The sequence below is a fragment of the Trachurus trachurus genome (genome assembly GCF_905171665.1).
Source record: "Trachurus trachurus genome assembly, chromosome: 8".
NCBI lineage: Eukaryota > Metazoa > Chordata > Actinopteri > Carangiformes > Carangidae > Trachurus > Trachurus trachurus.
The window spans coordinates 10,242,094-10,268,184 of NC_139905.1; the positions used below are offsets into that span (position 1 = coordinate 10,242,094).

The 26,091-nt window shown below is 41.7% G+C and overlaps 1 protein-coding gene across 1 annotated transcript in view; it reads right to left on the minus strand.

The window, feature by feature from the left end:
- Positions 1-530: 530 nt before the first annotated feature.
- Positions 531-26,091, minus strand: part of radil2a (Ras association and DIL domains 2a) — a 31,120-nt gene continuing 5,559 nt past the window's right edge. The window contains exons 4-16 of the mRNA XM_083976812.1: positions 25,389-25,717; positions 22,075-22,776; positions 21,818-21,855; positions 20,771-20,940; positions 20,565-20,677; positions 16,996-17,215; positions 16,143-16,315; positions 12,512-12,656; positions 10,379-10,560; positions 9,040-9,418; positions 3,580-3,710; positions 2,619-2,758; positions 531-2,522 (exon numbers count right to left, since the gene is read on the minus strand). Coding sequence (XP_083832938.1) covers positions 2,426-2,522; positions 2,619-2,758; positions 3,580-3,710; positions 9,040-9,418; positions 10,379-10,560; positions 12,512-12,656; positions 16,143-16,315; positions 16,996-17,215; positions 20,565-20,677; positions 20,771-20,940; positions 21,818-21,855; positions 22,075-22,776; positions 25,389-25,717 — 2,819 coding nt within the window. The 3' untranslated portion in view covers positions 531-2,425. The remainder of the gene's footprint in view (positions 2,523-2,618; positions 2,759-3,579; positions 3,711-9,039; positions 9,419-10,378; positions 10,561-12,511; positions 12,657-16,142; positions 16,316-16,995; positions 17,216-20,564; positions 20,678-20,770; positions 20,941-21,817; positions 21,856-22,074; positions 22,777-25,388; positions 25,718-26,091) is intronic.

Consider the following 26,091-nt stretch of genomic DNA (forward strand, 5'->3'; position numbering starts at 1 on the left):
AGGGAGCTTCACACTCAGCACCCTGTGGCCTGTTTCCACTTTAATTACACACTCTGATGTGTCCTCACAGGGATGTAATTTCAGCCAGAGTGTGTTCAAATCTTTATTCCAACATAAAGCAGTGTTTTTAGGCTGAGCTGTGCTGCGTCGGAGTCAGTGGAAAGTGCTTGGCTGGTGGAAACCACAGAGCAGCTATAAACAGTGGCTGGTGGCGGCCGCTAAAGCGTGCCATGCAGCCGACACACCCAGCAGCTTCTCTGCTGCTGCTGCTGCTGCTCCACCCAGAACAGCTTTTAGATCCCAGCTGCAGATATAATTCACTGCAACAGCTGCTGCTCCGTTTGTTAGGCAGCACAGAGGAGGAGGAGGAGGAGGAGGAGGAGGAGGAGAGGAGCTACGCATCAGGACACAACCACACAATCAAAGTGAAAATAGCTTTTATTCATTAGGTTCAAAAATACTGCACAATATAAATATTAAAAAAATTGAATACTTTTGTGTGTCTCCATATACTTGAACTTTAACACTGTTTACATTTGGGATAAAAAGGAAATATAAAGGAATAGTATCTATATAACTAATGTACATAGGTGTGTGTGTGTGTAGACGAGTGTGAATCCAACACTGAGACCGTCGTCTCGTTTTTCAAAGTGTTAAGTGTCTCCGTTCTTCTGTCGAACCTCAACTTTTCAGGAACTAAGAGACAAACTCACGACAGTGTCGCTTCAGTTCTGTGGAAGAATCGTTTTTGGCTTCGTTGTCGAGTGTCATCAACTTTTCAGTCGCCTATTTCCACAAGACAGAGCGACATCATCGTCCATTTTAAAGTCCAGTCCAGTTTTCCCTCTGGTTTTTTGCTCTGTGTTTGGTCTCCACCGGCTCTTGAGGGACATACAGTATCATCCATCTGTTTGCTGCTTTTTTAAATTATTATTTGCAGGAAGCGACACTGTCCGAGAGGAGAGAATGAACCCAACACTGAAAGTCGCTGACTGGACATAAACAAAGAGCTGAAACTCACTATGAAGCTTCACAAAGCCAAAGGATTCATCCGATGATTCTCACTCTCTTTAACATTAGAGTCATTTTATCACTGATATGATACGAATACAAACTAAAGCCTTTTTTTTTTTTAAATTGAAGGATGTAATCGTTCAACTCTCAGATGAAAAGCATGAAAAATCACAGAGATGTTGAACCGACTTTTAAGTTTCCTGCAGATCGATACTCGTCACTTACAGCGTTTCCTGCGACAGAAAAGTGGCTTCGCTTTCACAACGATGCTCTAAAGGCCACAACGAAAACATCCAGCTACTAAAACACAGACTTAACATCCAGCATCATTTTCTTTCTCTGAAAACAAGAACAAAATCTCACAGTTGTAATAATCCAGTTCTTTTCCCCTCTGTGCAGTTTCTCTATGTGTTTAAATAATATTAATGTTCTTATCGATGTGTTTTGTTTCTAATGGAAACGGAGGGAAAGATGTCACCCTGAAAAAAAGCAGAAACAAAACAGTTTTTGTTCTCTACTTCTGCAAAGAAATCTGATTTTTGAGTCCCATTCAGAGTGGATTTATTTATCTAGACAGGTAACTTCAACTCTGTCCTGTCCTCCTGTGAGGTGTTTTAGAGTTTAGTTGTTCATCTTCCTGCTATTACAGATATTCTTTTTTTTTCTTCCTGACACCCATATTGAACAATCAATGAAATAAAAAAGGAGAATTTAATTCCCTGCCTGCCTCTGTGATGTTAATCCTGTCTGAATGGGGCTCACAGACTAGATGACTGAGTAAAGATGGATTTTTATTTCTTTAGCACTATTTCACAGTTTTTTAAAATAGCCCCTTAAAGCTATAATTTAAAGATGATTCCAGTCGGACCCAGACGTAAATGATGCTGCAGCAGCTCTTCAGACAGAATACTTTGTTCTTAGAGTGAAATAGATGTTTCACGACGGCAAACAGCCACAGACAGCTGCTATTTTCTTCACCACCAAACCTTTCACTGGTTTATGAGTGCGGAGCGCAGCCTGACACACAGTTTGTTTATAGGCCAGAAAGAAGCTGGGACAGCAAAATGAGCTTTTAAAAAACTTGTCTTCACCACCAATCTGCCCACAGTCTGTGTTTGGTGTGAGAGAAACGAGTCAGTCCTGCTGCTTTGGTTGATTGTCTTGATGCTTTTTCTTTTCTTTTCTTTTTTGTTACTACACACACACACACACACACACACACACACGGCTCTATCTCACAGAATGAGGGCGAGATAAATAAACGTAGGGAGTGTGTTTTCCTTTGGTTCGGGGAATCCATCCTGTGAGAAATACTGACTTTGGATGCAGCAGGAAGGACGAAGCTCACGTCCTCCAGTTTTTTTGTTTTTTTTTCCCAGTTGTGCCCGGTCGGTCTTCAGTGTCGTTTCCTTCAGCATTTAGTCGAACACTTACTGCTTGTTTTTGATTCGATTTTGGCGACGAGCAGTCTGAGCGAGTCTCCTGACGATCGAATCAGTTCTCTACCACTGAAACAGACACAGAGACACAAAAAAAGCTGTAAACACACGGCAGCAGAGAGAGATTATAAGTGATATAATAATGTTGTTTATTATAATACTTACACATTATACTCCATCCCGACCAAGCTGACGCCGTTGACGGCCAGGATGCGATCGCCTGTTCTCAGTTTCTGACACTGAGCAGCAGGAGAGTCGGGAACCACCGACTTCACGAAAATGCCGCTCAATCTCAGCGGGGTTTTCTGTGTGAGGATAAAAAAAAGCAGAGATTAATTAATTTATCATCAACTGTGGAGGCTTCACAGTGACCAGCGGTTAGTGTTCATTTTGTTTATGAAAACAGTGGCAAAATACTATATTCGTCAGTGGCTTTTTCTCACGTTGAAGATGAGAAAAAAACTGACAAAAGTGGTCGAGAGAAGAAATAAAACTGTAAGAATTTGTAGGTAATTTAATATTATACTATTCGCTAATGGATCTGTGTGTGTTGATCTTTAATTCAGTGTATTTTGCAGGTGCACAAAAGTCAATATACAACTACAAAGTCTGGAAATATTTAAGAACAATATTTTACAATGTCAAAAAGCTTTTTGACCCTAGTCCAAGCCCATATATTAAAAAACCTTGCAAACAAAGAGACCTAAGAGAAGCAGGAAATATGTATATTAGATATCAGGTCAGAACATAATATAGTATATAATAGAAATGGTTTCTGTAAGATTCTGCTAATCAAAGTTAAAGAGCTGCCTTCCCTCTGTATCTGCATCACACTGGCGCCCGTTCATGAGACTGTAGGAACGTCCAGTGTGGTGTCGTTGGGTGTGAAGTAGTTTCAGTGTGTGGAGTTCAAATCCCTGCAGTTTGAAGTCGGGTCTGATTAGTCTGTCGCGTTGAGATCTGAGCAGCTACCAAAGGATTTCTCTAGTCTGCGACATGTTCGGATTAAGTTGTATGAAAACATGAGACTCCTGTAGCTGCTGATCTGAAGCATGACCCTCACAGGAGCTGCATGTTGGTCATTAAAAAGTTAAACGACATGTCACCGAAAGTCTGTGTGTCGTACCGTTCCATCTACGAGCGCCAGCCCCAGACCATGCGGTCCTCTGTGGAGCTCCACCGTGAACACCTCCTCTCTCTCTTCTACGTCTTCTTCTCCTTCAACACTTCCTGGCTTCTTCTCTGCACATCCACTGGCTACAGAGAAAAACACAGAGACACACGACCAGGTCAAAACAAAGTGGCGTTACAGTAGATAAACAGCATGTTAAGTGTCATACATAAACTCCTACTGTAGGTCAGTTAAGAACATCAACACGCCAACTTTCCACGATTAACACAATCAGTAGTTCACAGGTTAATGTGAGTTTTCATATCATCAATGAGAAATAGAAATGACAAAGAGATACGACTTGTTTTTTGGTTGAACATGCTGTAAACTTTACAGTAAAGAAAGATTTAACTAAAGGCAAAAGTGACAGTGATACAGATCCTTGCAGACTGAACACAGCCGTTGCTTTTATTAAAACTCTTTTTTTGACCCTGGAGTTCAATTAACCATTTATTTTCATTGGCCTATAAACATTTTATGAAACCTCCACACATGGTTTTCACTTGAACTGGTTTCATCTTCATATTCTCATATTCTTTAACTACTGTAATCTCAGAGACTGTGTTTGAGGGATGAACATGTGGGAGAGAATGAATCAAGCTCTTATTTTATATACTATTTTATATATATACACTAATGTGTGTGTGCCATATATTTAAATTAATTAAAATTTCATAAATACAATCTGTGGACCCATAAATCAAAGTTTGGGATCATGTTTTTTTTTTTTTTTTTTTTTTTTAAGTATATTTTTTTGCTTTTTCGCCTTTTATTTGATAGTACATAGTGATATAGACAGGAAAGGGGGAGGCAGAGAGAGGGGGAATGACATGCAGGAAAGGTCCACCCGGCACGGGATTCGAACCAGGGACGCCTGCGTTGAGGACTGCAGCCTCTACATGGGGCGGCCGCTCTAACCACTGCGCCACGCACCGCCCCTGGGATCATGTTTTCATGTTTTATCACAGTGGTTCTCAAAGTGGGGTCCGGGGTCCCCAATTTTACCACATTGTTTTTCCAGAAATGTCTTGAAATTTTTCCAAAAATTCATGCCACTGACAGTAATTTGAATTTACATTAACTAAAAAAAGTAACATTATTGAGTCTCAGAACAAATATGTGTGTATTTCTGCTGTTTGTTTCAAAATGTTGTCCAATGGGGGGTCCGTCATCTAATTTGTGTCAATTTAGGGGTCCTTGATGTAAAAAAGTTGAAAAAAGTTTTATCTGTTTTCGAACCACAATCCAACTGAAACAGATTCCTGAACGTAATCAGCAGCGAGTAAAGACGGCACCTTTCAATACCTTTCAATAGTCAGATCAATTAATCCGTATTTGCACGTTATTTTTAATAATTAATCCATTAATAGTCATTTAGTCTATAAAAAATAATGAGTGAATGACCGCTGCAGCTTCACAGAGTCGGAGCTGATGTCTCGAGTCGGAGCGCGGACTTCCAGTGACAGTGACATTCCCAAACAACCTGTCCTGTTCCCACCCATGCAGCTCCTGCTCCCCTCCTCCCCCGCCCCTCCTCCCCTCCCCCTCCCCACCCCCCACTTCCCTCCGCCTTTTCCCAACATGCAGCCTGTCTGCCCCCCACGCAGGACCTGACCCGAACAATGCCGCCCCCGATTAAGATTCCACGCACCAACCCAACTGTAAATTCCCATGACGGATCGGCCACTGCTCTTTTCTCTCCTGACATCACCACCTCTCTGTAACTCTTGGGGCCAGATTAAAGGATTACCAAACTTTGAAAATAACATTAGCCGTTTGCCAAAAGCCACAGAGGTAGACGCACTGCAGGCCAAGGTACGGCCTGTGTGATATAACAGAGTTCCCATCAGGAGGTGAAGCTCCTCTGAGCCGGTTCAATAATATAAACATGAATTCTTTATAGATTTAAACCACATGAAGCTATTTTCAAAATAAATACATTAAACCTATACCTTTACATGTATTAATTTACATTTCTCACATTTTCTTTAACTCTTGTATTGAACCTTATTTACTCTAGTTTCAACTACACTATCTTAAAAATGACCATTTAAAGCAGGCAATGTGATACTGAAAACTAAATAGTTGAAACCATTATAGCTGTGCTTCTACAGAATTTGTGCACATTGATATGGATCATGATATCTGTGATTGACAATCAGCTGTACTCTTGCAGGAGTCAAGGTGACAATTGCGTATAATCACAGTTGCATCATACTCACACACACACTCACACACACACAAACTCCTCCTTCCCTCGCTAATAATATCCAGCCCATTAGGACTGATGCACATACCTGCAGCAGATAGAGGCCAGATGGCTTTGTTTCAGTGTAATCCTCAAAACCCTCTCAGCAAATTACTTTTGATAAAAGCATTAACAGAGAAAACACAAAGCAACAAGTGACCAATGAGAGTAAAGATATCTGATTAAGATCAACAAAAGCCTTCAGCTTAAACGCATGCAGCAGCCACACCGGAGGGGGGTCTGTCAGGGAGCACATTAACACGAGCTGAACCTCTTAACATACAAATATAATCACACGTGACGAAAAGTGGTTTTGAAAGTTCAGATCTGAGCTCAGCTGCTGCCGGACCGACGGGACTCGAGGCTCCTCCCTCCTGAATCCACCACACACCTGTTGAACCGATTAATGTCTGATTAGACTTACGTACTTTAAAGTTTAAGATATCTTTGATCTTCAGCAATCTTTATTTTTTTCTTAATTATGTCATTAAAATCCATCATTAAGGGCAGTTAGCTGAAAACTCCAGATTTATAGTTAATAATTAGGATTATTTTTATGAATGAAACTGAACTCTGTAGTTTACGTATGTCTAACATGCAGCATCACATCCAGTACTGACCAGTTTTTGCTGTTGTGCAAAAAAGCTCAAGTTTAAACAAATTTGAAGTGGTGCGTAAATCGTTCAAACTCAAACTGCGCCGCATGTCTTTGCATATAAATCTTTATTATAGACCAGTGAACGGCTTCCTTATTAACCTCCAGTAAAAAGTCCTGCGGATGCTAATGCCCTCTGTCACTTTTATTCATTAGCTTAGTTTACTGAGGGGTCAACAGGCCAAACTGGTGGTGGATTTTTAAAGACCTATAAGCTGTCAATTTTGAGTTTGAACAGGTCATTTAAGTTCAAATATCTAATTTTCCCCACATTTGAATTTGCTGAGCGTGAACTTGGTCGTGTTGTTGACGGTTACGATCCTTCTGAGAAATGTTCATTTAGGATCGGTCCTTCTCCCAGAATGCAGAAAAGCAGAACCGTGGTGTTTAATTTGCATTTGCTGAGGCCAACACTAACAACCAGACGTTAAGAAACAAACCCGGAAAAAAGCGCAAAAACAGCAAACAAGCCAATGAACATGGCCATGAAATGCTGCAGTCAGTAAAACCACAGAAACTGGCAGAACATCTCTCAGCAATGGAGTCCCTCAAATGTCAAACTTAAGGATTATATAAGTGTTTTTTCAGATTTTTCTTATGTTTACAGTCAGTTTTTTTTTTTTAAATGTCGCACAGACACGCACTTATTGCCAGAGGAAACACCCATCCAGAGGCCTGAGGCTTAGACTCTCCGACCACAAGATCGTCCAGAAATGGTGTTAAAAAAAAAAAAAAAAAAAAAAAAAATCGTGCTCAAACGCTGCAGTTTCATTTTTAGTGTGTATATTGCTTTAAAATTGAAGTAAGTTGACTCAAACACTGACTCCCTCTGACTCCTACAGATGACCTAATGACGAAGGCGTCCAAAAACAATAGGGGTGGGAGAGGAAACACTCCTTCCTCTGCACGGCAAACCCACCCTGCACGGCCTTCCACTTGAAATTCCTGACCTCCGCAGTCAGTAAAAAAGATGAAGTGCTCCACCTCTTTCAAGTCGGGGGGCACCTTTATGTGGACCGACCCGCCAGCCAGCCAGCCACACGGCGACAAATATGCAGCAGGGTCCACGAGGTCAAGTCACTAAATACTTTCCTTAATAGATCCAGTCAGTCAGAGGAGGAGGAGGAGGAGGAGGAGGAGGAGGTGGGAAATGAGGTTTTGGGAGGAATGAGCGCCGGCGGTGACCTCATTCCAAGACGTTAGAGGTTTGAGCTGAAGTGACGGAGCTGCGTGTTATTTGAATCAAAACCTGCTGTGAGCATTTGAAGCCATGAATGGGGCCTTTTTTTTTTTTTTTTTTCAGATGCTGTCAGTTTGTCATCATGTGTGGTGCCTGAGTGGTTTGCTCTTTGTTTCACACTCGTACTCCCCAGTTATCATCTGCTGTTGTCAAGGTTTCAGTTCATGTCTGTCAGCTGTTAGTGGAGCCTCTTTAAAGAGGTTTTTAAGCCATATGTGGTTTTAAAAATGACTTTTAATTAAAAATGTTTTAATTAGTATGTGTTTGGGTGAATTATAATTGCATTATTGATTAATCTGTTGACTGTGGTTCTCTCAAATGAAAACACGCGTGTGTGTGGTCCAATTCAATGAGGAAAACATCACACAACGACTCCAATTATGAACAGTCAACTTCAATGGGGTTTTATTATTTGGTGCTGTTGCCTGTGAGTCCTTATTTGGTTGTGTTGTGTCTGCATTGCCAGTGTCAAAGTGATGAATGTGCTCATCAGTTGGTCTGTGTTTTATTAGGTTTTTTTTTCATGTTGCTGCACATGAGTTGAAAAATGTGTGAGGATGTTTTCTTCATTTGTGTTTTCGATCTCGTGTACGTATTTGTGTGTCTGTTCTTTAGTGGGCCACAGAAAAGCAGTAAATCCTCACATTTGAGACGCTTTAAGTAACAGATTTGTCTTAAAGGGATAGTTCAACATTTTGGCAAATTGGTACATTGCCATAATATAATAATAGGTTCATTACCTTTAATTGTCAGTGCAAGCTATTTTTAGAACGGCGGAGCAGTTATGAGACAGAGTTGTTTTCTGTCTGCTAATGTTCTGTTATTATCTCATAGTGTGGTGAATGTGCAGGTCACAACTTGTCCACCAGAGCGTTTTGGAGTTGTTGGATTGTGTATTTGATGAGTTTGATGAGGGAAACCAAGAAATCCCATTAGCCTCCGTAGCGTAGTTCTGAGCAGCTCACGGCTCTGCTCCGCCGTTCTAAAAACATCTTACACCGACAATTAAAGGTAATGAACCTACTGCTAAAACTATAGGGATTATAGCAATGGGCCAATTTTCCAAAATGGTGAATTAAAATTGCAGGATAATCTTCTCTCATATGATTTATAAATATACACAGACTCAGACTTTCAGACCCCTACTATATTCAGTATACACATGTACATGTAAATATACTCCAAAGCTCTGAGACTTTCATTTTAAATATACCCGGAGCTCTCAGGTCTGTGTGGATCTCCTGCTTGAGTCTGACTTTTGCCTTTAGCTACCTTTCTTTTGCTGACGGGCGCCCTCCTGCAGATCGGCCTCCAGCTCGGCCAGCTCCATACCCTGGGGGGTGTTGGGTGGCGTGAGCAGGCAGGACGGGTCCAGCGCCATGCTCTTGTGGTAGCCCATGTCGGCCTGTCCCGGGAGCGCGTTCTGCAGCTCCAGGCTCTTCAGCTTCTGGGTCAGGACCGCCTCGCAGCTGCTCAGGTCGCTGTGAGACCCTCGGACCTGAGCGGGCGCTGCAGGGGCAATGCGGTGCAGGTCCGCCTCAGGGGAGGGGCAGGTAACCAGGTCAGAGACCCCCTGATGGGCAGGATCCTGGAAGACTCTGATGGAGGGCGAGGTCGCAGACTGGCTGTCTGTAGTCGTCCCATTGAGAGCCTGAGTTAGAGAATATAACATCAATAATAATAATAATAATAATAATCTTTATTATGGACTCGAAAAAGTGGTCCACTCTCATACACATACACACTTAAAGGGATAGTTCACCCAAAATTGAAATTGCACTCATTATCTACTCACCCCCAAGTTTCAGAGTTATCTTATTTAATTTTTTTTCGGGACAATTTCGCATTTCGGGGCTTCAATACAAGAGGGACATTACATATGAGCAGCATGGAGGTATTTGGATGTTTTTTGGTGTGTCTTTTTGTTACTAAGACAGTTGGTATCCATTTGCAACCGTTATATGCACTGCTATGCCGAAACCCCCTGTAACTCAGAGAAGCCACAGATAACTCTGAAACTTCTCCCAGCCCTTAGTTGACATGGGGGTGAGTAGATAATGAGTGCAATTTCAATCTTGGGTGAACTATCGCTTTAACATACAAGACAAAACCAAGCAGACAAACAACCAAACAAATAATATAAAATACAGTAATGTGTCACTGTTAGTTTAAAAGAAACGGTGCAAACTATTGTGCCAGTGCTTACGAAGCCTGGATGTGAACCGATATCCCATCATGGGGCAGGTTAAGGCCTTGATAATGCAGTTATCAGATAGGTCCAAACGACACATGAAGTTGAACATCAGCTTGCGCAACAATGCCGGACATGTTGGTACATTAGAAGATACAAATAACTGGCTGGCACTGTGCCACCTAGGAACACGTACTGTAGCAACAACCTCATGGCGTCATTATAAGCCACTTTTAGCCTCTGCATACTTTTCACTCTGTAGGAAGATCAGAGATGAGCTGTATATAGGGGGGTGACATAGGCCCTGAATCAATAACAGATGTAGAAACATCAAAGTGTCTCGTTTTTGGTTTTTTTTTTCACTGCTGCTGCCGGTTTCTCCTCATATCGCTGAGGTCTGGGGGTCAGAGAGCTTGTTACCTGTTCCTCCGCATCCGGTGCAGCTTGGGTTTCGCTGCAGGGGAGCTGGCGAATGAACTGCTGCAGATGGCTGAGCTGCTCGAACAGAGCCGGCTCCACGATGGGTTTACCCAGCTCCAGGTGAAACATGCTGTTGGGCAGGATGAGCGGCGGGTGGCTGTCGAAGCTCTCCAGGATGTCGCCTGCAAGGACGAGAGAGAGAGAGATTCGGGGCCTTTGCTCGTTATCATCATCCACCACCACAAATGACCCGACCTTCACTTCAGCTTTCTAGTGAAATTCAATCCCTGAGTAAAGCTGCTGTATCCGGGTTAACACCTAATTAAGAGCCGGAAATATAAAGTACAGGACTGTTTCTGGATCGGTTGCTGGTATTTTTTCGCAGCAGGGTGCAGTCAACCTAAAGTGATGAGGTGAAGGACGAGATCACTGTGGAGGGAAAGTCACAGCATGTCCAAACTAAGCTGGTTAAACTTGTAAACTTTATCTTTGTCTCCCTCCAGACTATAACAATATTTTTCTCACTTCAAAAGTGAGTTTAAACTTAAAACACTGTCTAGTTTGGATAATTTAAGCCGTTGCGGTGAAGTCGGGGGGCTCCATTTAAGTTAAGACAACCTTTAGTCGCCTGATTAGCCGCTTTAAATGTGAACATGGCGGCCGAACACACAGTGCAGCTGTTGTGTTTTAACATGTGTTGAGTTGACAACATCCTGATTAGAAAATAAGCAGCTTGGGAATGACTGATGGGTAAAACACGTAGTAATTTATGGCCTGTGATTACCGTACATTGTTATTCACACTGGCTCAGTAACAAGCTGCCACCTTAACCAGATGTTGGCAGCTGCTTCCGTTGTCTGTCATCTGGCGAGAGCTTGTGCTGTTTTCACTGTTAACATTTCAAAGACAACCCAAGAAAACTAAATGTGAAGCAAAATAGATCTTTCAGTATAAACAATGCATAATATTTAGCTCAGAAACGCAGAGCTATTTTTTTTTTTTTTTTACATTTGTTTCAGGCAACTAAGGAGCAATAAAGTCAGAAATAATTTCATTATTTCAATGAAAACATAAGATTTTTCACAAAGAAAGGTTGTGTTGTCATTGCTATAGTACTTAAATAGCTTCAGGTTTTAATTTCATAATAGAAATCTTAATTTCAAAGACCCGAAATAATGTATAATATAAAGTACAATACAAATTTAAAGTATAGAAACAAGAAGCACATTAGATTATTAGATATCCTGGATTGCAAACACCATCCACAGCCTTTTATTGTTTGTCTTTCAAGTAATACAAGTCAGGAAAGTACTGGCTACCTTGAACATATAAAAAAAATAATGTTATATTAAGGTTGGAGAGCCAGGAGCTCAGAGCACATTCAGCTGCCAGGAATGTCGTATTAGATTGTATTATACAGATGTTGTGCTACAGTATCATATCAAATTATACTTGTCGTGCTCTCTGTTATTTACCATCACGTCGTGTGTGCAGTCAGGCATGTCAACAGTCAAGTTCAAACATGTGAGACTACACAATAGACTGCTCTGATTCAGGCTGAAAGGGGGAGTCTGGTTACCTCAGTTTACAGTAAACAAGGTAACAGCTCAGTAAACACTGCCGGTAACTGACATAAAAAGGAGACAGTGTCATAATCCAAAGTTTAAATGGCTTTTGGCTGTTTGTTTTTAATGTTTAATCAGGTTCACACCCTCGTGTACATCAACTTTTCAACCACATTTTAAGTCCTGTTATGTCAAATTGAAGATCCCACTGTAATTAGCGTGGATCAAGGTTTATTACTGTTGCTTGTAGAGCTTTTAGACTATATACTGTAACAAATACTCACCGATAATAAAGGATTTTCTCTCAGTTGGCTAAATAACACAATCTGACAACACTTAAATTAATGAAGCCCCAGTGGGATCTGTTTTTTTTATGTTAATCAACTGCTCAATTTAATTTTTGGCATCTAATGTCTGCAATTGTTGTCATTTATCTTGATGTATAATAGATACCTCCCAGCTTTCTGTTTCTGTTATTGCCTTTCCAGCTTCCTATTGTTGTTTTTTCTTCAATATCAACAGCACTTTGTTTTGTTATCATCATTACGTGTGAGAGTCAGTTCCTCACCTGTCCTGAGAGCGTCTTGGGCATCATCCGGTGATGGCGTCCATCCACTGGGACAGGGTTTACCGGAGCTATATTCCCTCAGCATGTGGTGAAGCTGAGCCGGGTTCAGGGCAGCGAACTCGGTCCTGAGCGAAGTCCAGGACGCCTGAACCAACAGAAAGAAACGGCAAAGAAAAACACAAGCTCATGCCAACATCCTTCGTGAACATAAAATGCAGCTTGGGATTGTAAAAACTCATCTCATTGATGTTTTTGTAGTCGTCTTCGTCGTCGTGAGAATGACAGGGGAGAAACCATTATGTTTGTTTCCATATAAGGGAAACAGTCTTTGCTACTCTCTCATTTGCATTCAGAGCATTTTATACCAATTATATGATCTAGTAAAGCCTTTGTCCCTGTCACCACTGGGGCCAGATGTGGTAACAAAGGCTCTTGGGAAAATATTTGAGTTTGAATCTAAAGCTGGTGAATGCAGAAACTTTTTTCTTTTTTTCTTTAAAGCCTGATCCTGTGTTTATTCTGCACACCACATAAAAGGAGACGGCTGCATTTCATTGAGCGTTTGCTAATTCACACGCCGCTGTCCTTGTTCTGTGCATCGTGAGAAATGTACACTTTGCATTTTCTTCCCCACTCAGGTTGCTCTGGAGGCCCTTATCGTGAAATATGCCCTATTTCCTCTCAGAGAAAGACAATATTTGATCTTTTAATGAATGCGGAAAGTAGCTCAAGGACGAGGAAACAGGTGAGTCACATTCATGTGATTATTAAAAGACAAACATTACAAAACATTACGCAGTTCATTCGGTCTGTTTACAGCTGAATTGGTGGAAGCAAAATGTTTTGCCCAGACAAGCTGGTGCCGCAACAGAAACCATAAGTTAAGTGTTGTCCTTCTCTTATAACACAGAGACACAAACACGCCACACTTGGCTCAGCAGAAGGTGAAATTTAAACGCTGCTTATAAACAACTAGAAACTTTAAATGTCTCCGTTTGTTATGTCTGAGAGTGTTGACGTTTAGAGGCGGCTGCGCTCTCCTTAAAATAAACTCCCTTTAGATGCCGTGTTCTCCTTAACTGCTGGCAAAACAAGCCACGCCACATCCCTCTGGTGTAATTTACAACTGTGCCAGCGAGCGAGCCACTTCAAGTTCTCAAGAGGCCAGAAAAATCCAGATGGAAAACTTAAAAAAAAAAGAAAAAGAAAAAAAGAAATCTGTCGAGGGTGTGTGCTCTGCCGCAAAAGTGACCTCATGCCAGGAGAGAGAGGGGGGGGCAGGGAGGGATACATAAAAACCACCGGCTTCCTAGCAACCATCCAATCCCACGAAGCAGATGAGACACGGCCGTCGACAGCTGTGTCATGGGCGGGCTGCTGCTGCTGCTGCTGCTGCTGCTGCTGCTGCTGCTGCTGCTGCTGCTGCTGCTGCTGCTGCTGCTGAGTAATGCCCCGGAGACGTCTCGTGCCGGTAACTCGGCTGAGAGTCATACAGTGCAGTGCAGTGAGAACAGGTGTCGACCGCAGAGAGTAAAACTAAACCTCGTATTTGACCCAGTTCCTCTAAATATAGTTCAATCTGATACATGAACAAGAACAACTGCAGTCTGGTGTGCTGTTAAAACTTAGTTAACAGGCAAAGCAGTGACGTTTTTTTAAAAGTAGAGGACAGTTTTGACACACTATAATAAACAGTCAGTAATGAATAAGCAGCTGAACGGGTTTAAATATAGTACAACAAGCCGGGCTGGTGCTGAGCTTTAGTTCTTTTATAGACTGACCACATTGGTTTGATAATATTTAGGATCAAATTTCGATACCTAAGGAGTAAATCAGTCAATCTCGTCAGGGTAAATGTATTGTTGTTATTTCAACTGGTTTAGAAGTTCTTAGCAATAATAAGTAACTACCTGCAATAGCTAAATATTAAAAAAATAGATGTACAATAGATACATTTATGCTTTACGCTCCATGCTGCTTATTTATTCATATATTACCGGCACTTTTAATCATATTTTATCCTTACAATAGGTTCTTTTAATTTGCTCATGATATGTTACATGTTATTTGATGCTGTCCATTTGTGTATAATTGTGTTTGAATGTCTCTGTGTGTATCTTTCTGACTGCAAACCCATTTCCCCTGTATTGGGACGATAAAGATACTTGACTTGACTACAAATAACAAATAGAGATTTATAAATAAATAATGTAATAAACCTTATGTTGCTTTTATAAAACAGTGTGTGAATAACATGTCTGAGTGCAGATGAAGGGACATGAGCTCAGACTGTGGTGGGAAAACTCTGTTCTATAATAATAAAACCAAAGGTGTTTGAAGACGTCTCTGAAAAGTCTCGTGACCTCAGGCTACACCAGAAACCTGAACCCCCGACATCTGCATTAAATGAATTTGTCTTTCTGTCATTAACTGACTTCTGTCTGGTTTTTTACAGTTCACAATGATCCCTCGCTGTTTTAATAAGTAACTCACATCAAGCGGTGGTGGGAGCAGTAGAAGTGGTGAAACCTAAGAAGTAACTGCAGTTGCCATGTGAAAAGGATCAAGAGTTACAACCCAGCTTTGATCAGACAAGATTACACTGAAGGTTGTTCTGTATTTAGGATACGTACATTCATTTAAGGTTATGTTTAAGTTATATAAGAGACTGTTGCTATTTATAGAAGGCTATAAATAGCTACTTTATCACAAAAACACTGTCACCTTTGCAGGTGCCATAAAGTTGTTGAGGAGGAAATGGGTTTATTGTTTTGCAGGTCTGTACAACCTTTGTTCGTCATGAGTCATAGCTCAGTAGTTTCATGTGCGAGTGTCTCTTTATGACTCTGAATACCTGAGCGTTCGATAACAAGCCAGGTGAGGGCTCAGCTTCCTTCAGTGGTGCAAGTGTAAACAAGATTTGAATGGGTATCTAAGAAAGGAGGATTATGTGTTATGTTGGCACAGTTAAGATTAAACGCAGGTGAAAGCGAACAGACACGCATCGTTCTACTGGTGTAGAGTATTGTTTCATGTTTCTCCTGAACACACAGAAGCCTTTTAAGATACTTTTACTCTAATGTACCTGAACATAAACATGCTGGTAATGTTTCCACTTGGTTTATGTGAACATAAATAGGATTTAATCTGATAATATTTTGCTTACATACTCTGACTAATAGGATATACTATGGTCTGGATAAGTTAGATAAGTAATGGCCAAAATCCTCATTAGCAGCATGACTTCATGATTTGATCATTTCAGCGTATTGACTCACTCCTGCAGGTTATTTCCTCATATTTGATCAATGAATATTCACTATGTCCATCGGTTTTCATTGCTGTTATAACCATAAACTAATAACATGCTTCCGCCGGCTTACTGTAATGAGATTTTATGTCTTTTTTATCTGTCAGCCTTTACAGTAATGTAGTGAAAATAAGAGGATGATGAAAACAGGAGGAAAGAGGTTAAGCGAAGTTCAAATTCCCCACAGATGTAAAGTTTTGCACCTTATAAATAAACATGTGAAACTGATGTCGCAGCGACACCTGTGAGACAATGAAAACATTCAGCCCAGTGTAAACACCACTTGACTAACAGGGAAGAGAGAAGCGGATGTCCTCTGACCTGCAGGAGGGTTTCTTTGGGTGTGGCCAGCAGATTGACAGCGGTCGAAAGCTTCTGGAAAAACTCAGTGGCCAGATCGCCCAGTCCGATGCTCTGGACCCAGTCCATCAGCAGGTCCAGGTTGGCCCGGATCTGGACGCCTCGGGACCACTGGTAGAACCCAGCAACCGATCCTGAACAACAAATACGTCTCAGATTAGATTAAATTAGATTATGTAGCACAGTATTTTACCCAAGGTTGCTCCCTTTCCAACTGTAGTGTATATTTTATTGTTTTAGACATTGTAGGACATCATTATCATATATTTCTCTATCTATCTATCTATCTATCTATCTATCTATCTATCTATCTATCTATCTATCTATCTATCTATCTATCTATCTATCTATCTATCTATCTATCTATCTATCTATCTATCTATCTATCTATCTATCTATCTATCTATCTATCTATCTATCTAAACTAGAGATCTGTAGTACAATATATTGACGTACAACCAAAGGCTTGAGTGAAACCAGAGACATTTTTAAATTCACTCATATGTTATAGTGTAGGCTATAATAAAAGAAGCAATAACAGCTACAATAACAAGTTACAGATGGGGCATGTCATGCTTTTATCCCGGGTTACATTTTATATGCTTAAATATTTGGTCATCCACACAAGTTTACAATGCTCATTTGTAAAATCCCTCCGTGGGATACAAAAACAGATGTTTTTAAGCTTTGTAGTAGGTCCAGACTAAAATATCTTTTCTACTCTATGAAAATCCATGTAATAGTTGTTGAGATATTTGAGCCTGAACTGAAAAAAATCATCAAATCTGAGACAGGTTTACAGTAGTGGCTTTACCTCTCTCCATCAGAGCGTTGAACAGCGATGCGTTGATGAAGAAGAACAGGTAGGCACAGAGCTGTAGCGAGATGTCCGGATGCACCTGGAAAGCCTTGAGGAGTTTCAGTGCCTCCTTCAGCACCTCCAGGATCCCACCGAGTCCGTCGGGCACTCGCAGCTGACCGCTCTCCGAGAACGGGTTCCCATCCAGCAGACCAGGCAGCGCTGAATACATACTCTGTGAGACAGAAATGGGAAAAGTTTAACATCTTGTACAATGTACCGAATGTAAAACGCACTTTTACTCCCTGGCTTTTACAGTAACACAGTCTGAAATCCAAATATTTTAGCAGCTATGGTCTTATTATTTATTTGTTTTGCTGTTTTTATCTGTTGTGCTTTTTACTGAATGTTGATTTTGTTCACTTTTTTCTGTGTAAAGCACTTTGGTCAACTTGGTTGTTTTTAAATGTGCTCTATAAATACATTGGATTTGGATTTGGATGTTTATCACCTTCACCGTTGTTAATGGACCATAGAAACTGAGCAGTGATGAGGCTGATAAATCTGTGCAACTCCACTGCCCTACTTTGTCTCGCCATGCACAAAACATGACGTACTGTAATGACTCAGGGTTGTAAAGGAAACTTTGCTGTAAAAGGTTACACACTACAAAGTCAGAGTCATTATCAATGCTAACAACTGCAGGAAAGTATGATGAAGAAATGATAAAGTGTAGTTTTAAAGTGGGAATTAAAATACAGCATCCCGGTTCCTTTAAATCATGTGTTTTACAGTAATAAATTGTTGAGTGTGTTGACGAATATGCAGCTTTAAGAATAAACTGCTGAGCGTAGCACCTTAGAAAGGGTAAGTTCTATATATATTCTATAAGAGGAACAGTAGCGCTCTGCAAAAGCTGCAGAAACGCCCCTTTGTGAGCACCACCTCTTTGTCAGATCCGGCTCGGCTTATCTCAACTTCTTCTCCTACTTCTCCTTCTGGCACAGTTCACCCATTGTTTCACTTGCATGACATCATTCTGATAAGTGCACATAGCACATAAACACATGCCCACTCACTCACCATGACTAAGATAGTGACCTCAGACAAACTGAAAGAGGTTATAAAGATGACAATAACCCTTCATGCCTGAGGCGTCGGATCAGCTGATAAGTTTCCAGGGAGACTCAGCAAATCTACAGGTGCTTTTACGGACACAGTGACACGTCTGCAGCTGCACAAACGTCCTTTGGTCCAGTTTTATTCATATTCTAATTTTACAGTAAAGAGACTCAGCGAGAAAAAAGAAGAAGTGGAAAAAAAATGGTATGTGCATTACCAACATTCAGTCATAGCTCACAGGAAATTAACCCCCAGTTGGGTGTTTCTCTGGTGACAGTTTGTCTTCCTCTGCAGGAAACAGGCCGCTGCCCAGAGCTCCTAAATCCCTCTCCTGTTTTTCTATCCAACAGAAAGACAGTTGCCACCAAACACATGTATACACAGCACATGTGTAATTAGGGGAGGAATAACAGCATATGTTACTGATGTGACAGAGCTTCAGTTGTGTAATTAACAAGCTTTGAAAGAGACAAATGAACATTTACTGTTACATCTCAAACCGCCACATAAAGGGAAACCCTTACTTAGACTGAAGAGCACATACTGTACAGTTAAACCACTCCTTTCTTTCTTTCTATATAAGCTGTTCTGTGGTGCAAGCAAAAGAAATATGAGTATTCAAAACAACAGCACAGACTGTTCCTGCTTCCTTCCCTCGCTGTGCAGGGTGGTGGTCTTTCCACAATCTCTGCCGCTGCGCTTTGACGTCAGCTTTTTAATGAGCCAAGTTAGTAACACGGGAGAGCTGCATAAATCGAGCCTGGGAGTGTCCCGCGGAGTTTACTGTTGTTGTTCGCATGTGTCAGAAAGTGAATCCAGACCCGCTGAGATTCAATTTCCAGACAGACTTTTGCAAAAATCTGGAGCTAATGAGCGCATCCAGATGTTAAGAGCTTAGAGTGAGCATTAATTACATCTGCAACACAGATAAGTATAAGTAAAGATGGATTATTCTTAAAAGGATAGTTCAACATTTTGGCAAATTGGACCATTGCCATAATCCCTACAGTCTTAGCAGTAGGTTCGTTACCTTTAATTGTTGGTGCAAGCTATTTTTAGAACGGCGGAGCAGAGCCGCGAGCTGCTCAGAGCTACACTATGGAGGCTAATGGGATTTCTTGGTTTCCCTCATCAAATTCATCAAATACACAATCCAACAACTCCAAAACACTCTGGTGGACAAGTTGTGACCTGCACATTCACCACGCTATGAAATAATAACAGAACGTTACGAGACAGAGTTGTTTTAGAGGTAAATACAGAGACTGCTTGCTGAAAAACTGTCCCTGAAGGCAACGCGCATCAGCGGTTTTGCATGAATTTACCTCTAAAACAACTCCGGCCAATTTGCCAAAATGTTGAACTATCCCTTTAAGATCCACCCATATACAGTATCCAACAACTGATTAATAACCAGTTGTTTAGTGCTCATCTTCCCAGCTTGTTTACAGGTTGGAGTTACAGGTTGTGGGAATTAACTAATAGGTAGACAGCTAAATAATTACTAATGTTGATAAATCTAGTAGCTACAACTAAGAACTAAAAAAAAAACTTTAATTATTTTCAGATGATGAAAACTGATCTTGTTTAAAATGTTGTCAAAATCCAACTTAGGCAACAGCAAAAACTTTTGTCACATCAGGCCAACAGCAAATAAAATGTCCATACTTTTGGTTTTAATAAAAAGTTCTTCAAGGCCTGGCATCAGTTTACATCCCTCATCTCCTCCATCCAGACCCCCTTCATGTGCTCTGTAAATAAATTGGACTCGACTGGACGCGACTGCAAGACTCAAACAGGCCTTCAGATGTTCATTACAGTGGTTCTCACCATTTCAGGCGTTCTGGTTTTTTTGTTATTCTCCGAAAACCAGAGCAAAGCCTTCAGAGAAAAAAGATTGTCTGTGTTTATATTCCAGCCGGTGGAAAAGACACCGTGCTCACTATCTCACAGGCTCTTCCTGATTGAGAGTTTGTGTTTCCATGCTCTTATTGTGTTTTCTGTCTGGAAACTGCTGCAGGAAAACAAAAAAAACCGCGTTGGTTATACAGTCCAGTTTCCTGATTCACATGTGACCAATACTCAGGTCAAAAGGAAGTGAAAAATGTCGATGTCATTTTTATGAAAGCATGTCTGGACGTGTACCTTATTGCCGTGAATGAGAGCCGACTGAATGTGAGCACAACCTCACATTTTCTAAAGGATAGGGAAACTTTTACACTCATCCTGTTGGCAAAGTTTCACTGAGATACGGTTTAATCCGAGGAAACAGACTCTCCTGTTTGGCTCTGGACCGGTCCAAATAAATCACTCTGACATGAACACTTTTTGACTTATGCCTTTTCTGAGCTCATCCTCTGTGGCAGCTGTAAATCTTTGTGTGTTTAACAGATTCTCTCCCTGGTTCATTTCCAGAAAAATATCCCCATTACTTTCAATTAAATGCATTTCTGACAGCTAACCTTTGTTAGGTAGTAGACAGACTGCTGGAAGGTGAACATGATGACTTCTTCCAGGACCGTCATGGCTTCCTCGCAGGCCGTCCGAGTGGATGACATCTCAGAATCCAGCAGACCTGAAAAAACAAATAAACGAGTCTAAATAACAGATACAGATACGCACACTCGGCCTATGGCTGCAGAGCTTTGTGGATGTAACAACAAAGCACCTTCATCCTCCTGGTCCTGCCTCCAGGGCAGCAGCTGAGGGACTTCGTGCTGGATGAAGTGCAGCAGTTCAATGGAGTTGGCCATCCACAGCACCAGCGGCTGCAGACCTGGGATCAGCTCCTCCATGCTGAGCAGCTGAAAATGATCAGGCTGCCCCTCGCCAGAGCTCCTGGTGCCAGAAGAGAAGACAGCAATGTGAAAAAAAAGTACAACTAAATACTGCAAAAATACAGAAAGAAAACGAATTAACAATCCACAAATCGTCTTTCCATTTACATTTCCTGTCGTCAGCTCCTTATACTTAAAGGGATTTTGTCAAATTGGCCCATTGCCATAATCCCTATACATAGTTTTAGCAGTATGTTCTTTACCTTTAATTGTCGGTGCAAGCTATTTTTAGAACCGCGGAGCAGAGCCGTGAGCTGCTCAGAGCTACGCTACGGAGGCTCATGGGATTTCTTGGTTTCCCTCATCAAACTCATCAAATACACAACCCAACAACTCCAAAACGCTCTGGTGGACAAGTTGGGACCTGCACATTCACCACACTATGAGATAATAACAGAACGTTACGAGACAGAGTTGTTTTCGAGGCCTCCGTAGCGTAGCTCTGAGCAGCTCGCGGCTCTAACGAACCTACTGCTATGACTATAGAGATTTTGACAATGGGCCAATTTGCCAAAATGTTGAACTATCCCTTTAAAGTTTTCTGATATTTTGTGGACAAAGCTAGAAAGATTATCTGAGTTGGCACTTTAATGTTGTTTTGCTTCATCAGTCAAACTGTGAAAACGCTGCCTCAAAAACATTTCTTTTAGATCTAAATAGCTAAATAAAAGCTTTCAGTTCCTGTTATATGACCATGGATATTTAAACATGTCATGCTGAGAAAGACAAACAGTAAACCAAACCTCACTGTAAATCAGACTAATTCCTCTTTTATTCCAAACAGAGTCAACCTCAGGTGTCAGGTGTCATATATCATTGCAGGCAGTGGGTGCTTGTTGTCACGTATTTCTGGGACACTTAAATGTTTGTCTACTCACGTTTCTGGCTGGATCGCTGCGAGTTCCTTTGTCTTCTCCTGAGAAGGAGAACGCACATACAGAAAATATCCATTTCATGCAAAACATCAACCATATATTCAACTCACGATGCCATATTTGATTACTGTTACATTCTGGCTCACACTCAGCTGAAAACGCACTGTTTAACACTTGATATTCACCTGCACAAAGGGTGAATTATCTGATTGCAGAAAGAAAGAAAGAAAGAAAGAAAGAAGCAGAGACTCGTTCCTTACCCACATGATGAGCTGGATCTGGCTGGCTATCCGTAGCAGCAGCTGTCTGAAGTGTGTCAGCTCGAAGGTGGAGGCCGAGTGCTGGATGCAGAGGCTCAGCAGGAAAGCCGGCGTCAGCTTCGGTTCGTCTCCGCTGGGGTCCAACGTGTCCAAAATCTCCTGCACTACTCTCTCCTCCTGCTCCAGGCGATAGATCAACAACGCCTCGGTGCCCTCGAGGTCCCTCCAACGAGGAGGTAAAGTCTTCCTCTGGATCCTTCTCACAGAGGAGCCGCACGATAAACAAGAGGACGATGCTTTTGTCTCAGAGTCTGGGCAGAGTCTCGTCATCCAAGGAGGCGTCTGCGAGGACCCCGATGTGCTGGTAGGGTCCTTAAACATGAACAGGTAGTGTTTCCCCAAACCCACCAAGTCCCCCGGGTTCAGCTCCACCTCCTCTTTGAGGAGGAAACCGTTTCTGGTGACGGGAGCCCCGTGGAGAGGCTTCAGCATTGTCAATGTCTTTTTGTGCTCCCCCCCGCCTCCTGTGGAGCTTTGGTTGCTGTGAGGGTCCAAGCGTCTGACGCAGCAATGTTGAGGTAAGACGTCGGGAGCGAAGAGAAGGATGTCGACCTTTAACCTCTCCTCATCCTCACCGTTACAGTGCTCCCTGCAGCAGCCGAAGATGGTGGTCGTCCCACTCATCAGGTAGATGACAAAGTCCTGCAAAGACATTGTTATGAGTGTTTCATTTTCAGCGGCAATGGCAACTTTATTTAAAAGCACATTTGGTAACTCTTTCATTTACAGGCCGCTAATTACGTGATAATGTCAAGAAATAGCCTAATAATAACAGTCAATTATTGTTATTATTGTCATGTTCTTCATAAAGATTACACATGCTTTTCATGCATCAAATTTTTTGGGAAAGGCCAAATTTTTTCTCCACTAAGTCCTTACAATCGACCGTTATTTCTAGGCTATTTCTACGCAATCAATTGTTATTTCTTGGCTACATTTCTCGACATTAATCTGAAATTGACTGTTATTTCTAGGCTATTTCTAGACATTATCATGTAATTAGTGCCCTGCAAATTAAAGGGTTATCGCACATTTCAGAACCAGGGTCATTCAAAAAGCTGCACACAAAATATCAGCATACAGTATCAGGATGAAAAAAAGGACATAATCCATAATCACACGATAAATCACACAAGAAAAGAAAGTTAAAAATATAAAAAATAAGTAGACCGTTATAGTATGATAATAGTAACAAACCAAAGCATCAAATGTAAATCAATGAAAGCAGTGGAAAACAAAAAGGTTTGTCAGCCTTGATTTAAAAGCACTTAAGAGATGTTAAAAAAAATGATAAAAAATGAATTAACAATTATTAAAATAGAACTGATAAATTCAAATTCAATCACTTTGTCTACAAAAACGTCAAATTTCTCAGAGCCCATGCAGCTGATGTCCTCCAGCTGTTCATGTTGTTTATCCAACAGCCAGAAAGTGGGAGACATTTATTTTTATATAACAAAGTAGAAAAGTCAGAAAACATCAAATTTCACTTGATGATTGAGGATTAGAGATTTATCGATGATCACGGCAGCCAGCCAGCTGCAGACTCATTTTCTAGACAATGACGGTGTAGGACGAGACATTTTGGCGCCGGGCCAGCAGGGTGCATGTGAACATCAGCAGGATCAGCTGGTGTTGAGTACAGCCTGCACAGGCAGCAACGGGAGGTGAGACAGGAATGGAAGGGCTTAGGAATGAGACGCTGGTGATGTCCGTGACCTCCAGGCCACCGCGGTAAGGCTATTAGTCAGATGATGATACTGTATCAACCGTGCTGGCCAGAGCCAAGCAGCCTAAGACAGATAACAGCAGCTGTAATGTGAACACAGGGCTGCAACACTGTGTTATAATCCCCAACACACAACGGTGAGCGAGAGAAATCTCACAGCAGGCCGGCCCACACTGTTTGCTACTTATGCGTAAGTCCACTTCTTATTTCATTTGCACAGTCTAATCTATTCCAATACATTCCAGCAGCGATAAACGTGTCTTTTACGTTGCAAGTACCAGTAATGTTCAGTTTTTGATCACGCTGTCAGAGAAGTGTTAATAGGATTAAATGCTTTAGCTCTGAGATTGTAACGAGGGATGCTATTGTGCTGGACTGTATTACACTCACAGGTGCTCTCTAATATTCTGCATCCTCATCATAATCACTACCACCTGGAAAATAAATAAATAAGCTTCTTAAATCGATGAGAAGAAAAGATTTATTTGTTCCATCAGTCAAACTGCGATAGGTTTCAAACGTTCAAGATGCGGATGGACGAATAAGCTTTCATTTCCTGCCTTACACGACCAGTGATACACCACAGATGCGCCACCTCGTTCCTTTGCTGCGTTGACCTATTGTTGCAGAGCAAGATTACGCCTGCAGTGGAGCTACCAGTATCCTGCACAGTCAGCAATCTCCATGAACAACATTGCGAGAGAGAAACTTCCTGTTTCTGGGAACAGGACGGACCAAAAGCTGTGGCCTGGCTCTATGGTTTTTTATTGCAACAAGTTATTCAAACTGCATCGCACACATCAACAGGGACGTGCGTTAACTTGGGAGTGATATTTTTTGAGATGATGTTTTTTTCAAATGAGGCATAGTTTAAAATCCTGGTATGTGGATTACAGCACACCAGTTAAACACCTCCTCCTCCTGCTCCCCCAGCACAACCCCATCAGCCTGTGTGTGTATACAGTACCCTCTAAGAATAGCTTCTGTGTAGTTTATCCTCTGCAGTGTGTCTTTAATCAGGGTTATCTCTCTCTCTCTCTTCTTCTTTTTTTTTTTTCTTAACGTCCTGAGCAGGTTTCCCTCTGACTGAATGGTGAACACTCTGTTCCTTGTCCTTTCATTGGGACATGATGACAGACTTTTTTCCTCCTGTGAGTCACCTCTTTCTCTCTCTTCTGGGCCTGTGTAGGATTTAGAGGTCCCGTAGTCAGACTTCAAAAGCCACAAGCCTCCTCTCTGACTCTGGGATTTTATCCTTGAGGTTCTTAGCCCACCTGTTCAGACCCCATAAGCCTGTGTTTGCCTCGGCTGGCCTACGATACATGCTGCCAGGAGACTGTCAAGTGCCTTATGAAGTCTTCAGTATAGTAGTGGTAACATCTGTTTGAACAATAAGTCCTGTCTTGTCTCTTATTCTTGTGATTGATGGATGCAATAATACATATATTAAATTCTACTACTTATAATACTTTATTTGTAATATCTAAATAAGTAATTACACTCTTATTCCACCTGTGTCTCTTACCTGTCTATGGCTGTAGCCCTGCAACAGGAGGAAGTACGGAAAGTCAAAGGGTGGGTGAATGGAGTACTGCGTGGTGTTGTCGTCGCTGCTCTCCGTCTCCTCCTTCTCCATGCCGAGTCGCAGCACCTCCTTGTCGGCCTCGGCCTCCGGATCCTCTCTGAGCGCGCTCTGCTGGGCCCTGCTGGCCTCCTTCCCCATCGCCGACAGATCCATCTCGCTCAAACTCCTCCAGATCCCGATTCCGTCCACATCCTCCACGCTGCCGTCCACGAACAGAGAGGTCACTCTGGAGCGGCTCTTCTGCAGCTTACGGGCTTGTGCATTGATACCTGCATTGGCCAGAGGACAGGGTGTTACTGTATGTGCCATGTCCTAACTGAGAGGTGCCCGTTACAAATACATGCTGTACAACACATAACACTATTTTTAATATGAAGTTTTAAAAAATCGATTTTCTGATTCATATCAATCTTCATTTGAAAGATCCTATATCGATTCATAAAATCCTTAGATCGATCTTTTAATGAAGCCATTGCACTGTTGCACTGTTTACTCCTGGAGTGGGTCATGTTACTGTAAATAAATGTGCATAATGTAACTGCTTTTCAGTCAATTTAAAGCAGAAGTAAGCAATGCGGTGGTTTTGGCAAACTTCCTGTCAGCCGATGGAGTTAGCAGTCCCTACGTCACCACATTCATGCAC